The 16326-nt window shown below is 37.2% G+C and overlaps 2 protein-coding genes across 3 annotated transcripts; both read right to left on the bottom strand.

Annotated features, from left to right (window-relative positions):
- Window positions 1-24: 24 nt before the first annotated feature.
- On the bottom strand, window positions 25-5290 carry hoxb8a (homeobox B8a). Of its 2 annotated transcripts, none has more exons than XM_020531415.2 (2): window positions 1590-5290; window positions 25-1166 (listed from the first exon to the last, which is right to left on the bottom strand). In XM_020531415.2, exons 1-2 carry the CDS (start codon window positions 2014-2016, stop codon window positions 889-891), a joined length of 705 nt encoding a protein of 234 aa, XP_020387004.1. In that variant the 5' UTR covers window positions 2017-5290; the 3' UTR covers window positions 25-888. The 2 variants fall into 2 exon arrangements, with proteins under 2 accessions (XP_020387004.1, XP_020387005.1); XM_020531416.2 differs by having other exon boundaries at window positions 25-1163.
- Window positions 5291-9793: 4503 nt separating this feature from the next.
- Window positions 9794-14131, bottom strand: hoxb9a (homeobox B9a). The gene is made up of 2 exons (XM_020531413.2): window positions 12196-14131; window positions 9794-11430 (listed from the first exon to the last, which is right to left on the bottom strand). Exons 1-2 carry the CDS (start codon window positions 12710-12712, stop codon window positions 11189-11191), a joined length of 759 nt encoding a protein of 252 aa, XP_020387002.1. The 5' UTR covers window positions 12713-14131; the 3' UTR covers window positions 9794-11188.
- Between the last annotated feature and the right edge of the window lie 2195 nt (window positions 14132-16326).

Below are 16326 nucleotides of genomic sequence, written 5' to 3'. Positions count from 1 at the left end.
AAAGACAAATTGAGTCAGGTGCGATTGCAATGTCTTATTGATATTTAATGCTCAGTTTTCAACAATATTATCTATCCATCTGTCTGTTTGCAGACTGCACAATATATGCAATTTCTTTTTGCCAAATCTCCTCATTCAAATAAATTCTACTTAGAAAAAAAGCCGAGCAATTTCACAGTTCTGTTTTCGCTTGTAAAGTTTATTGTACCCTTTTCCGCCGCTTGCATGTTCAAACAATAGCCCAATCTCGACTATAACATTAATGCATGACCAGTCCTTCATTCCCACCACCCCCACCTCCCCTAAATAAAGCAATTCACGTATACAGTAGACTTTTCTCACAGTTAAAACTGAAAGACCAGTTTCTTCTTGTTTTGTTCTTTTTAAAAAAAACAGTCTTTACGTCTGCACATGCCAATTTGGAGAAAGCAATAATATAAATACAACAAAGACCGTAAACAATAACACAATCTAAAATCGCTAAAGCTTAAATAGGCAGCTTCATGTTGTCGGGATTTTCCTTAAAGCTAATGGTTATTAGCTGAAGTAGTGCACACGGCTTAAATATTCTACAGCAGTATTTCAAAAGACACAGACACACTAGAACATTGATCTATGAACTTCACATTAAATACTTTCACAAGAATTCACTTATTACAGCTAGAGTGCTACACAACCACATGTATATAGCTGGTAAAAAGTTGAAGTACTCATTTTAATCTGCACCTCCATCCATTTGCACACAATCTTGTGTATCAAACAGTAAACAGGAAAATTTGTTCTGCTTCTCGCACCCGCACTATTTAAAAACTGTCTACATTATTTTTTTTCCTTTCCCCCTCGGATTAACCTCTTGTGTTGTAAAGTATCAATATTATTTTATTGTTATTAATCTTTTTCTTCGTCTTCTTTCACGTCCTTCCCCTTTGGAGTTTCCTCAATTTCAGATTTACTGCTGGGAAACTTGTCTTTGTTATTTTCCTTCTTCCATTTCATTCGTCTGTTCTGGAACCAAATTTTGACCTGTCTCTCGGTCAGTCCCAGGGCGTGTGACACTTCGATCCGCCGTTTGCGAGTCAGATATGGATTGAACAAAAATTCTTTTTCAAGTTCTAGTGTCTGATAGCGACTGTATGTTTGTCTTCCCCTGCGCCGTCCTGCAGCTACTAGGAAACAGAGAGGGGGAAGAGACAGAGAGAGAGAGAGGAAGAGATACAGAGAGAGAGAGAGATAGGGGGGGAGCAAAAAAAAAGGCTCAATGAGGCTTTGTAGTTATATGGAGGGCTCCAAAACAAGATTCAAACACTGTTAAACAGTATTCAACACCGTAGGAAAAATACGCCATAAAACTGCAATAAAACTGCAAACAGCATGCAATATAGCACCCTTTAAAAAACCGCTCCAGGATCATTAAAGTATAAAGTAATTTACAAGTACTGAACTTTAGAATCATAAAACACTAAAGTTGCAACGTTTCTTTTATTGGCTCAGGAAATGAACCTTTCTGCGTTTTAAAATGTATGTGTGTATTATCCCTGTCCTTTCTGTCTGCCTCTTTCTTTTCTTGCTGGCCCATGTCAAAGCCTCACCTTGCGGTCTCATCCACGGAAACAGCTGTGTCGGGGATGAACTCTGGTCTGAAATCTCTGCTTCTTCTCCTAGGTTGGTAGCCGTCGACTTGCAGTCGGGATATTGGATCAGTTCGGCCTCTTGTTGGGCAGCGAAAATTGGCTGTCTTTGCAGGGCATCGTAGCCGTAGAAACTGCCGGCATCCCCGTGACACGTCACCGCACACGGATTTTGCTGGTAGGCGGAGGTGGAGAGGGTAGCTGCGCCGTGGTGGTAAAAATCCTGGATCTGGCCGGGATGTTGGAAGCTGCCCCCGGTGCCGGGTCCATAAACCACGGTGGGTCTGCCGCCTAGGTCCTGGGTGAAACCACAGTCATAATAATTGGGGCGCAGCGTCTCCCCACTTTTATACTTGGAAAACAACGAATTGACAAAGTAGGAGCTCATTGGGAAGGACTAAGATCTTTCTGCTCAACAAATGGAACTTAGTGTTTGGTAATCAGACAAGCAAACAAGCCAAGTTTTTTTTTAAAAATTAAACCTTCATCTTATTGATCTCAACAAATAGTGTCCTGGCATCACATCTTCGTGAAGAGGTTCACTCATAAACAGTTTTCTGTGATTTACTTCAGCCCAAATGAGTTGTTTCATATTTTGCCGTCTCTTTTCATGATAATTTGCATTTATTACCTCAACCACGTCCTATTGGCTTCGCTTACTCCGTACGGACACTGCACCGTGTGAAAAGGGAATGGTGCGAGAGAGAGGGAATGAGGGAAAGATAGAGAGGGGGGAATATGCGGATTAATATATTCAACCATGTTCATTACCGGGATATCAGCCGCTTTACAACAGATGAAATACATACGCCACCAAAAGATTGATAAGGGGAAGTATCCACGCTGTTGTGAAGTAAAGGATAGACATTCAGACGTTAATTTCCAAACCATTTAATGAGAATATGCGTCTCTTTTAAAGGTCAGAGTTACATCAACAAGACGTGGAAGTACTGTACCAATCCGAAAATCTAATTACTATCAACTGTGGATCTAATTGCTATTTTTCCTCCCAAGTTATTGCAGTGTAGCGACAACTCCAATGGCATACAAAAGCAAATTATTTGGATCTTTTTTTAAGTTTCATCTGAAAGAATTTTGAAATCTAGTAGTATTTAACAATTTAATGACCCGTTCTCCTATTATTAATAAAGCTTTTTAACTGGTACTTGGACGGAACCTAGAACAGTAACAGTCATCTGAGAACTATAGGAAAGAGATTAAGGAACTATAACGCGTAATAAAAGCACAGCCTGTTATTGTTTATAACATGCAGTGAACGGCAGTTAGGGTTTTTACGAGAGGCTCTGTGCGGAGCAGTAAAACATAGATTTTGCGAAGCTAGCGTCCCATTCCGCTTGCTACTTTAAATATCAACCGCTTTTACACAAAATAATGTTCCTGATGTAAAAATATTACGGACTATTTGCTATTGGACAATAATACACATATCTTATTCAACCTCATTTAAAGACTTTTACTTTCCAATCCAGATGCAAAGGGTTTCGAGTGAAAGCGAACGCCGTGCTTCCAAATAAAGGTGCAAGGTTCTGAGATAACTCAGAGTTCACTAAAGGCGCGCATGAACTTCCTTCGAAAAGATCTTCTCCATATCAGAAAATTCTATGCGGCTATTTCGTATATATGCACGGGTGTTAATAGTTGAAATAATTTGCAAACTGCATTCTATTATCGAGTATAAAGTTACGCGAAAATATTGCAATGTCTGTTCATATTTTGAAACTGACCATTTAGTTTTAAACCATTATCGAAACACCACAATAATGACTGATAGCGAATCTGCATTATTTTTGAGTTTCTTGGTTTATCTGTGACAATTGAAAGCAAGGTATTTCCTGAACTGATAAGGGAGCCGAATTTATCACGCCGAGCCAGTTTACTATCAAATGTATCTGATAGTTTGATTTTATGAAGTAGACAAAATAATTTACAATCGATCTGTCTCACCTTGGCAGATCTCCCGAAGCTTACTAAATCTAATCCCGCAATTCAATTCTCACAATTTTTGGGGGGATAGTACCCGGAATGTCCATTTATAACCACAAGATCCTTCCAAATCAAAAGAATTTCCACCTCCACAGTATAAAAGTTAATCAGAATAGAACTCGTTCAATGCAAAGTCTAAATAAGACCGTTGGGTGTTTATTATCAATGGAAGTCCATCCGAATACAATCACAGCTAACATAAGTAATATAAATCAGTATCTTAACTTTGCATATTTCTACACTGATAATGCATCTTTGAATTATCTGGTCCATTGTTAACCATTGTTAACCACCTAACCCATTGTTAATTTGTCAATCCCTAATGTGTTATTTTAAAAAAATACAAAAATATGATGTTCGAGTATAGCTTCTAAAAAGGCTGGGTTGCAGAAATACTGGGAATTCTTGGGTTACAGATTTCCACTCTTCTGTAATATTATGGGATACGTCAGCTGGCGAGAAAATGAACGCAGTGGCATTGTAAAAGTATCATCGACCCAAAGTTGGTGTGCAGCTGAGGTAATAAAGTAGCAAATCACACTGATAAGAAAATTTTATTAACTTCGTGCACGTGTAGCCTGTGAAATATTGTCAACTGATCAAATAACGCTGAATAAAATCATTGAGATAATAAAAGTCTGGAACGTGAAAAAACCTCATCAATTTGCCGAAACAAAAAAAAATCGATTTATGAAAGTTAATATTTTATTCTTTTCCTCTATTCGTGGCATTGGCCTTCTGAAAAAGCATTGTTCACAATAGGAATGAGTGGAACCAATTGTTTAATAATTAATCGAAAGGCTCCTCTTGAAAAGTTTGTCCCCTCTGTCCATAGGTGCCCCGGGTTACTTTAACTCAGGTGAAAATCTTTAAATGTTATTTTCTTTTTTCTCTCTGAAGTTTAAAGGACAACGTTCCGATTACACATTAACTTTTACTTTCGTTTCTAGTGGTGGTACTTGGTCATATAACCACTTAGATTCTGTTGAAATTTGGCACAACCGTGCCAGCGTTAAATATAACAGATCTGGAGTGCCATTTAAACCGATAAAAATGTTTAAACATCTAATATTACTGCAACATGCCCAAACCACATTCTTAATAAATCAGTTGGATTGTCATAGAAACATTTAAGACATGATCAGCTAGTTCCTACATTTTCTAATTGCTTCATCAACTGACAAGTCTGTGAGATTTTAAGGGGGAAAGAAATGATTTCTGCCGACAAAAGTAAACCAAGTCTACAACTTGCAGACTGTCCGGTCCGTGAGGACCCACGTGTTTGTTTTATTTGGTTCTAAGGCAGTGATACCTCTGCATTGCGCATTTAATATTGTTTTTATTCGTGTTTTAATGCGGTTAATCTCTTCATCAGCAACGTGATTCATTGTGTGGACGTAGTTCCATTTTGTTGGAAAGCATTCAAATACATTTCCTAAGTTTAACTATAAATGCGTTCACATATTCTGAGTATAATTCGAAAATCTCCATCTATAAATCTCCCTCGCTGCACATATATTTTGCATACATATATACACACACACTGACACACACACACTGCGTAATGTGATATTTCAAGTACCTATCATGAATGTAAAGACATTTAAAAAATATTCCAAAGGCAGTTGCAAATCTACAAAAGAAAATAAACGCCTCTTAGTTACCGTTTGTTTCCAGAAGGTTTTCCTTCCATTTCTCTTCTGCTTGCAATCGAAACAGATTCCTCACGTTTAAGTTTTCTACTCTTCCGATAAATATGGAACATCACAGCAAGATATAACATTACAAGTGTTATAATTGATCCTTTAGTTTCATTTTTCATTCATGCATAACCTATGACTGATACAGAAAATTAGTTGTACAAATATTATGGTTATGTCCATGTATCTGTGCGTCCAAATTATTATTCCTCAATAAGCATACACCTTTTGATACTTTAAGCTGACACATGCAATTGCACTACAGTTTAAGCTGAAATTTACAGAAAACCGTCATCTTCGTAATATCTACATGATGTAAAAGCACAGAGTGGAAATAAAAGATGTCCACACACGCAAGTTTCTCCATTAATTTGCGCATTAGTGCGCGGGATTCCAATTGTAAAATGATAATCTTGTTTATTTTGTACGTTTACCTAATCACGTGTCTTTAGTTCTTTGGAGAATCGAGTGAAAACTTTACAGAGTCAAAAAATAAATTATCACCAAAGAATTTGACTTTTCTCTACTTTGTGTTAAATTATTTTTAAGTGAAATTATAAGCAACTTGTTACTTAAAAAGTATTCATGCAGGAAAGCGAGATAAAGACAGAAATGAAACTAATGTGAACAGTGATGGAGACAGAACGAAAAGCCAATCATATTGAAGTAAAGCTTTGCCTTCATCTGGGTGAAATTCCAGGTTCTTTTATATATGAGGTTGCAGACTGTTCAGTTCCGTGAAATTCCTATTCCATGATACTGTTACATAAGTCGTTTTGTTTATAGGTGAAAAAAGACTACAGCTCGATTTAAATACGGAAAGAAACTGAAGAGGGTGGTAATTTAAATGGTACAGATAAAATAAAATCAATAAAACCTGAGAAAGAATAAATCAGCAAGGTCTGGAAACCAGTCAGGAAGAAATGTCCATACAGATGGCCATTATCCTGTAAATGTGTGGTGCACAGTTTGTTGAAAGGAAGACAGTCACGCAAACAATAATCAATATATGTACAGCAGCCCAGGATGGATTCAATCTTAAGACATGTGCACTGGGATGTGAGAAATATAACGGGTTTGAAAGTTCATTTGGAAGCTAAGTATCCAGAAATTTCAATGTACGCTTCTAACATTTTTCGACATAACTGATGTCCATAAATAAACCGTACAAAAAATTGTTTTCCCAATACATGTATCCTTTGAAAGTAGCCAACTGCGAATCAGACCCACAGCTTGTTAAGTATTTAGTTGTGTGAATGTATATTTAAAGTGTGAATGCCTGACATTTTACATATTGCCCAAGTGTAACAAACCTCGCGATTTTTCCGTAATTGAACCGTCTTCCTTTATTTATTGACTTTAGCCTCAAAGTGTGGACTATGCCGCGGTAAATGGACAGCCTTATTTGTTCTGTTATCTTCTCGGGTTTATAGCATAGTGTGAATATAATGCAACTGCATAAATTCTGGTCCAAATAAACAAATTGCAATTAAAATACATTTCAAATTAACATAAGTGATATTAGGCATGCAAATGTTGTGCAAAATAGTTGAATGGAGCTAAATGCAAAGGAGAACATTTTAAAATAAAGATTTAATTGTTAAACAATTTGATGGAGAAATCGGGGGAAACAGGAAAGCTGTATGTTTCTAATACGTACGTTGTAGCTATTGAATCTCGGGTTGGCAAAAGAGCTGCAGAATCTCCATGACTGAGTTTGGTGGAACAATGCTGCCACCTACTGGAAGTAAGGTGAATCTTTTGGGACTTATAAAAGAACGGTGAAAAAGCATGAGAAAATAAGCGCAATATATAACATTAGACTTTAAAGAAATCATTAGACCCAAACGGTGGCAAAGAAAGAAGGTATAATCTCTTCAATTTCACCGACAAAGACAATCGAGGCATTGCCAAAATACCACATCTTTGGTATAGTGCTGCAGTGGATTGCTAACAACCTGAATTCTTGAAGGGCAGTAAAGAAGGGGAAGAAGAATAAGAAAAAAGAGGAGGGAAAGAAAGCTTTCAAAACTCTATTGTCTCCGAGTCGGAGTCGAAACAATTGGGCATTCTGCTTTAGAATAAAGTCCCAGGCATGGGCGCGGAGTTGTAAACACATCCAAAGACCCTGCTCCAGACGTCTCGCCAGACTCTGTATAGGGTTTTATTGCAGCAATTTCTGGCAGCCTGAAATGGTTAGGAAGTAGAACAAAAGAGGGCGTCGCTTGCTTTAGAGTCTAAAATGCATGTTGGTTACACCACAATATTCACCAAGATTTTCCCTTAAAAAACTGTTACAATATGCAGCCCCTCAGAAGTAAAACGCAAAGCTATATTTTTATGGCTTGGCACCTCCAGTTGTGAGTTTAATTTAATAGGTTCTGAAAGTTTTCCCTTTGCTGTGTTTGTTTTACAGACATTCAATTCTTAACCTTCAGAAATTTATACCCTATAAACTTTTACAACGGTCATATTATTTTATTGCAGCACACCACACTGAATTTCCTATAATGACAGACAACTTCCTAACTCCTCCTCCAACGTGTTAGGCTCATATCTGCTTTCTCCTTGTATGTGTTTGTGTCTTGTGTGCTTGGCAAATAATGTTGAACTGGATATAACTTACATTATTATATTAGCTCTAATACACGACACGCTGATACTGTATTTATTTTGTTCCAACCCTATAAAAGAGATTGTACACGGCTGCATAACGGTTTCTGTGATATAGAGGTACAAAGACATCTAAACATAGACTATTTTTACTATGGCCTTAGACGTCCACGGCAGCCATTCTACTGAACCAATCTCGAGAACGCTTTCAAGTTGGCAAGCACCCTTTCTCCTTTCTAATTATCCCATGTTACGTTGTTAACTGGAAGATGGCGAAAAGAAGTAAAACCCCCTGAAATGCAATCCACCCTGAACATTCAATTAAATTGATGGAAATTTCTTTCGAGGATGGTGAAATGGGCATCTTCCCACCAGATTTCCACATTGGACTATTTTATGTCGGGGGTAGAGGTTTAGAATGTTTCGGTTAAGGCTATTTAATTAAAATGTCCCCATTACTTGTTTATGGGCAGATTCGTCGTGAAACATTTTCTAATTGATCAGAATATTTCATTTCGTTTTTGTTCTTTGTTATTTGTTATTCATCGATGTAATATATTGCAAATGTTTTGATAGATTTCTGCATTCATTCATTTTTTATCTTGCAATCCTCATCTATAATGTCGATATTTATACACCTATATCTGCAAATGTACAGAGAGATATATATGCATATATAGGTAGGTAGATATAATACATATGCAGTGAATAACAAGATTTTTTTTTAAAAATAATTTTACCTTTGCTTAATAAGCGGGAGAAACTTAAGCCTTCCAAAGAGAGTATGAGTGCTCACATTAGGTCTCAGAAGTTTCAAAATTCAACTCGAATATGTCAACGGAGGGAATATTCATTATCAAACGATTATAGTAGTGAACAATGCAAGTAAACCAGCAGAACATAGATAACAGATTACTTTTTCTTCTTAATGGGTTATGTAAATTATGTTAGAACATGTTATCTCCAGCTTGCGAAAATAAATGAAAATTTTCGTTTGAATTGTCTATGTAATTTATATTACTTCAAAGCTGCGAGGCAGAAGATTCATTGCGTGCAATAGAAATGAACTCACACGCGTTATGATATGTACTGGACAATAAAATATGCAAAGCAACTAGCAGATATATACGATGGGGCATTTTGATGATAATTTGCATTATCTATATTTAATAATTGGGCCAAAAGAACACGAAATTTCAGATATTTCAGATCCTGTGATGATAAACACATGGAAAGTAAGCGAGAAACTTACTGGATGTGGACTAATTCCCCTGGAATTCCCATGAAACTCGAGCTTTTGCATGTCATCTCCATCCCAACAACTTATGTAAGTGTCTCGTTCGGCGAGGTACTATGGTTACGATTCTTCATGAGACGGAAGTATTTTTATTTCACTTTATTTATGGAAGCACTTTGCGTAGTTTCATGCTTCCCCGCAGTTGCATGCACTCAGATCCTCTGCGCCTCTCTATTGACGACACGCCATTGTGTCTACTCTCGGAGAGGATTTTTCGGGAAAAAGGAATAAAATACCGATTTTTTTGTCCGTATGTCCAGCATAATCAGGGGCCTTATCCCCACAAATGGCCAAATGGTTTATCAGATAACTGATTTGGTTTTGTTGGGATTTTAGAAATTGAATTTATTTTCAGGGTTCTAACACGTCTTCTCGGTTTCTATAATTATTCGACGATCTTATTTAACAAATAGAGCTATTCTCCTTTGGTTTTATGAATCTGATTTTCAGGCTTCATTCATAGAAAGAGGTTCACATTCACAACCAAGAATAACGCAAGACTTTAAACAGTACATACAAGGTCGGGGAGCGAGGGGGGGATTGCGTTTCCAAACTTTCAGCAGCATTTTATTTTGCAGCTCTTTTTTAATACATTCGTATATTTACATCTAATGATCATGTTAGGTGTACAAGGAAGGGTCCGTTCAAAATATTTGATTCCATTCAGTGGGTTTAATTTACAATTAACGTTAATAAATCACATTAGAATAGTGCAACCGTGCGCTGCTGACGTCGGAGATCTCCAGAATGAAATAACTAAAACTGAGGGTCTGCAGGAATTTGGACTTTTCTTATGTAAGATGGTTAGTTCATTTACCTTAAATGTAAAATCGGAACAAATCTACAAAATCCACGAATATAAACACCAGTGCCACATTGGACAGAGATCCTAAGAAATATTTAATATGTTGTCACCAGGAGTGTTATTATTCCTAACATTTATTCTTTTGAGCTGATCCCTGTTGTTAACTTCCTTTTGTGCAATCTAGTTTGTAATTATAATTCGTCAAATTATTCCTACACAGTGTTTTATTTCTAAAATGTCGCCAAGTTCTATGCGGCAGATCATTTAAGTTTTCACTTCGACAGTTGGACGTGCTTACTGCAATATTTGAACATTTTCAAAAACGAGCCACGTGGTAGTAGTTACCCATAGTCGGACAAACACTCAGCAAAGGTGAAATCTACTAATTTAAACCCTCGGAGCATCAGACATTGAAACAAAACGCCAGATCGACACTCACTCAAACACACAGACTAAGGGATACAGAAATCGAGATGGAAAACTAGATTATCGCTTGATTTAAACAGTAGTCACAATTCCATTGAAACAAGCAAATGCTTAAATCAAAGAAATACAGGAGTTGTGGAAACAGCACTTAATTCAACCGCGATGTGATGTCTTCAAAATGGATTATAAACATTCGATTTTTGCATGTAAACTGTTGCAAACAAGTCATGTTAAGTCATTGCCGCCAGCAAAGTACAAAAAATTTAACCGCAGCTTTAAAAGGATCATTTTATGTAAAGCGTTGCTTTGGAGCGCGGTCCATCCCAGTCCCGCGCGAAAGGCCAACACCAAAGCATTGACAGAAATTGTAGCAATTTATAAATAACACGAAGTTCCTTTTTAAGCCATAAAGAGAGAAAAGGTGACAAGAATAAAAGCACTCTGCTCTCTCTGGCTGTTAGAGTGGATGAGAATGAGAGGAAGTTGTATTTCTTAATATCCTGCAATAAAATTCTTTACACGTGACAGTATTCCCTGAATGAATGCACTAAAATGTTCGAAATAAATAGCCGAATTGCTGGATGTTTAAACCTTACTTTCTGACCATTCTTTGCTGTGGAAGCATGTTGGTTTTCTCAGAACTACGGTGCTTTAAGGATAAGTTGCAGAGACAGCAAAAACCGGCTACGCGCTAAAGTTAAATTTCAACAGCTAGTCACTCGAACTCTTTTACATGCTCCTTACTGAGTCTTTTCATCTTCATTCTCCTGTTTTGAAACCAGATTTTGACTTGTCTTTCAGTCAGGTTAAGAAGACGCGCTACTTCGTGCCTCCGGTCCCTGGTGAGGTACATGTTGAACAGAAATTCCTTTTCCAACTCCAGGGTCTGATATTTGCTGTAAGGACATCTTTTCTTCCTTGTTGAGCGGGCATGTAACCAATTTGCAGCAGGATTGTCTGAAGATGAGTGAAGGGGAAAATAATCAGATGAGAATAAGAATTATATTAGAATCATAATTTCTAAACGATATTTCTAACATTTTACTGCTTGTGGGAGGCTTCTTCCACAGTTATATCGATCTAGCTAAGTATTAAGATAGTGCGTGTCTGCCTCTGTGTGTGTGTGTGTGTGTGTGTGTGTGTGTGTATGTATGTGTGTGTGTGTGTGTGTGTGTGTGTGTGTCTGGGTCTTATATTGCTCCTAAGCGTTTGTCCATTAGTATTGTGTATTACTGAACTGGAAACTGTTGGGCACTCTCGAATTGTGAAGACTTCATTTTGCTGTTTATTACCACGTTTGCAATTCAGAAGTAAACTCGAAGAGCCGACTGCGCTACATAAAATATTTCCTTTCTCCCTTCTCCGCAGCTTCACATAAAGATGGTGTGGCGCACATTTCATGGTTCTCAGGAGCTTATTTCGAACGGAAAATAACAACAGTGAATACTTTTTATTTATTCCTCCATTTATGCAATGCCTCGTAGAAGATAAACTGGCGAATCCGGCATTAAGGATTTGCAGGTGTTTACTTGTGTAACCCATAAAACAGAACGGAGGCGTATAAAATACAAGCGACATAAGACCAGTTAAATACTTGAGGCTAAACTGGGAGCAAACTACCTTTTAATTGGAACCTTACTACAATCGCGTGTTTTTGTTTTGTACAAGGTTTGGAAACTATTTTCATTGAGATAAATTAAGTAGATTTCTCGAAAAACTTACTTTGTTCTGATGTCTCTTTGTCTCCCTTCTCTTCACATATACTGTCTTCGTAGCACGGCGCTTTCCCGGAGCAAATGGTTTCGCTCTCCAAATATTCGCCATGTAATTTTTGAAGCGCAGCTGGTAGGGTTTCGCCGCCGTGTGTTGCGGGTACTTCTGCTTTCAATGAATCGTGACCGCTGGAAGGCATTCCGGGTCCGGACACAGCCCTGGGGGTCGGGTCCAACCAGGACCGCATGTACCTGCTATCAGCCTGAATGGGGTGCGACTGGACATAAGGATGGTGCAAAGTGGAAACATTGGCAGAAGGCTGGCCGTACACGGGGGCCCAAGACGCGCCGAACACCGGAGATTTCGCCTGAAAATTACAAGCAGGAAATTCGGGGTGCTCGGGGACTCGCGGCTGTCTGGAGACTAAGTATTGCCCCGAAGCAAACTTTGTTGCAGGCGATCCCTCGCTTTCATGACTTATAAGTGAATCGACAAAGTAGTTGCCAATAGCACCAGAGATCGACATTGTCAAACATCATACACTTCGATTCATTGAGAAATTATATGTAAGACTAGAAATTGTTCTCTCAACTTCTCCACTAACAAAGTAGAGTTAGCTAATATGTTGTGGGCTATCTGCGAAACGATTGGCTAAAGTTTTCATGAGGCCGACAAAGCGACAATAAAACGTAAATCAATCCGCAATGGGGGTTAAACAATTAGCATCATCCTCCTCCCCCCGTATTAAATACATATAGAAGTAAAAGGGAGATTGAACAATAAACAGTACCACAGATAAATACATACTGTGCAACTATTCCTCACAATACAAAACCTGGTTAACTTTAACGGACATTTTTTAAAGGAACTATTTTGTTTCCTAATCAATCTTACGTCGTGCGATAAATTCTCACACCAGGTCTCATCATCGCCAGTTTTCGTATTACTGTTATTATTTTAAATCCGTAACATAAGAAGTGTTAAATGCAATCAACGCAGCAGATTATTCTTGCGATATTTGTGCTTGATGGGTACGAGAAACTGGTGAGGTTGGTGGTTTGGAACGCTTAGATTGGAGTTAGCAATATTAGCCCGAGGTTCTGGTGCCATTGAATGAAATATGTGCGCGTGCTATGGGTGACAACTTTAGATCTTATAGAGAAGAGATTGCAGTGAAAATACACGGAAATGTGAGAAGACGATCCGTTACTTTCTTGTCAAATTTTAATTCAGTCGAAAGACCGCAATTGAGGAAGATTAGAACGAATTGGATTTAAAGTAGTTTCTGATTCTGGTTTCTGCATTTCCAGCCAACACAGTCTTTTTTGTTCCCATTGTGATGTTTTAAAGCTCACAGTTATACGAAAGCCACGGCTACGTATTATTCTGCATTTTTTATGCTGTGTGATTTCAAATTGCTCGCAATTCTACTTTGGAACAAAGGAAAAAGAAAAGCCAACCCTCAAACAATAATGAACTTTAGTGAACAAGTGAATAATTATTGTGTATTAAAATATACACGCATTGTTAGAGGTTAACTTTAAATGTAATCTACGTTTTCTCTTGTTAAGTTTTCCATCAGTTCCAGGAAGAAAAGAGCCAAGCAAGGTTTTGTATCATGAGCTAAGGGGAAATCGTGAATTAATGTTCTAAAACTAAGTACGACTAGTGAAATGCGAATATTCAGACAAAATTCGGTGGGTAATGAAAAATTTACACAGTTTGAAAATTATTCGGCTTTTAAATTGCAAATCACTTTAAAAGAAATGGAACTTATTAATATAAACTAATAATGCTTTACTTTGCAGTTAACGCATTCATTTAGAGGTCGATTAGAAACGTCGATTCTATTCGATTCCGCTGATGCAAAGAGTTGCATTTGAAGAGATTTGATAATTGATGAAGGACGAACAATGGCGAAGGCAATGAAGAAAATTACAAGTGGGGAGAATATTTATATAAATTTTTAAATTCTAATCTTGTCAATGGTTTAGTTTATAAAATTGACGAAACAAAATATATTGTTCAGATCAAGAAAAATTAATTAAAAATGAATAAACAAACATTTATTTAGACTCAGAAATAATTCGACGAATGTTTGAGTTGTAATTTTTGGACGGTTATGCTGGCAGGCAGGTGACTGTCGGCAGCGCTGCTCATTTACAACAGTGGCTTCCATTAAGATAGCATTGACGAGTATAGAGGTATAGAACAAACTATCGGCTGAGGTGAATATCTGAGTATTCGTTAATATCATTATTGGAGACCCACTATATCTTAAATACCAAATGAATTCTCCATGATAAAAAAAAAACACTTGCAAGAACCTGGATAAGGTTCAAATTACTGTAACAGTAATATTTTTGAGAATATTCAATTATTAGATAAGATCAGTGAAACGGTTCACCTATGTACTTATATTGGCTGTTAGCATCGTGATCATAAATATCTCACAAGATTCACAAAATTCTTTAGCATTTTGATTCTGTTTGCTCTTTCTGGCAATGCGTAGAAGTAAAAGTAACCCCCTTATCCACTCGCCTGCTGATAAAGTTTATTTTGCCGCCATGATGAATTCAAAAGTTTAGATGAAAACATTGGGGGAAATTAATTTAACCTTATTCTACATTCAAGGCTGCTCACTTTAAAACGTATTCTCAAGCTGGTAAGAGGCTGAGGGATACATCTCCATTTAACATCAATGAATATTGTCCAGTCTAAACAGTCAAATAGGACGATTGTTTCAACGGCAGGCATCCCTTTAAAAGGCCGGCGAGACTTGCAGATCGCATCTGAACATTGGCATCAAATGGATTTTTCAGTCATGAGTAAAACGGGATATGTTAGCGATTGTTGCTAATGGAGCCAAATATGCAAGTTTTGCTATATAATTATAGACTTCCAAAAATGCCACAAATGTATATTTTCTAAACAGCTTTATATGTGTGAACAATAAAAATAATGTGTTATTTTATGCGCGAAATAAGTTGACTTATCTATTTACTCAAAGTAAACACAGTTATTGGATTTTATATGTATCTTCTCAAGCTGAAACAGTCACTCTTTCAGTATGTTGCTGTCCAAATTTTAAAATATACTTCAGAGACACTCTCCTGTCTTTTAGTTCGGCACTTTTAATTGACCATCTGATACTAGCATTGCCGTTCTTCTTCCCAGCTGGAAGTTAAAGCAGGGATATGCTGTGTTTCCCCCTTTGCATCTGAAACTTATCTTAAATGCACAAATCCCAGTTTAAACAATTTGCTTAATAGCATAAAGGTTTCACTATCAATGAAAATATGCACTCTTTTTTCGCAACAAAGCAGTTTTCAGTATTTTTGAGTGAAATGGGAAATATGCTTTTAATTGTTGCATCAATACAGGAAAACAGATGCAAAACGTGACATCGACAAGGACAGGGAACTGCGTTTCAACAGTAATGTATAAAACGATCAACAATCATTTCTAATATTTCTAGGACCTTTGGTTTTATGAGAGTTTTAATAATATGTTTAAATGTTTTTTTAAAGTAGGAAATCGTTGGTCTTGCAAATTTCGAGTTTATGTAATATACTTTTAGAAGTTTAAAAAAAATACATTATCGATCCCTGCCAAGCAAAATTGGGCACAGTCTCCAAACACAGCAAGCAGAATTATGAAAAGGAAAAGATCCATCGTTCGGGGTCGCTGCAGGTCATTTGGCGGCAACACCACATTTAGATTTTAAAGGAGATGTTTAACTTAAGCCTAACGATTAAAGAAGCGAGCCATTTTGCTCTTGTCTCAGCACGCTGTGCAATCCAATCAAACTTCAGTCATTTCAACGCAGTTATAACTTTAACATTAGTAAGTTTGTTCGTTGCACTCTCACCTTTGGCTCAATTCATAATGCATTGGAAATACGCAGAGAGAGACAAGAAAACAAAGTATCTTCACAATAAATCGTGAAGACGGTGAATATATGGCAATCAGCTAAAGTTTATGATGGAACAATCCTCGGCACCTAATTGCTGTTAAAAGGGGTCCCTTTTTCCTCAGCCGAGATTATATTATACAACTCACTCGGTGGGTTAAATAAGGGCAGTATATGTATTCCTGCATGTATTTTAAACAGCAGCCGATACTTAATTCGTAGGTTCC

This window comes from Rhincodon typus, chromosome 30 (assembly GCF_021869965.1).
Source record: "Rhincodon typus isolate 14 chromosome 30, sRhiTyp1.1, whole genome shotgun sequence".
In the NCBI taxonomy this organism is placed as follows: domain Eukaryota; kingdom Metazoa; phylum Chordata; class Chondrichthyes; order Orectolobiformes; family Rhincodontidae; genus Rhincodon; species Rhincodon typus.
The sequence above is the reverse complement of the archived record's forward strand: the minus strand, read 5'-3'. Positions and strand labels throughout refer to the sequence as shown.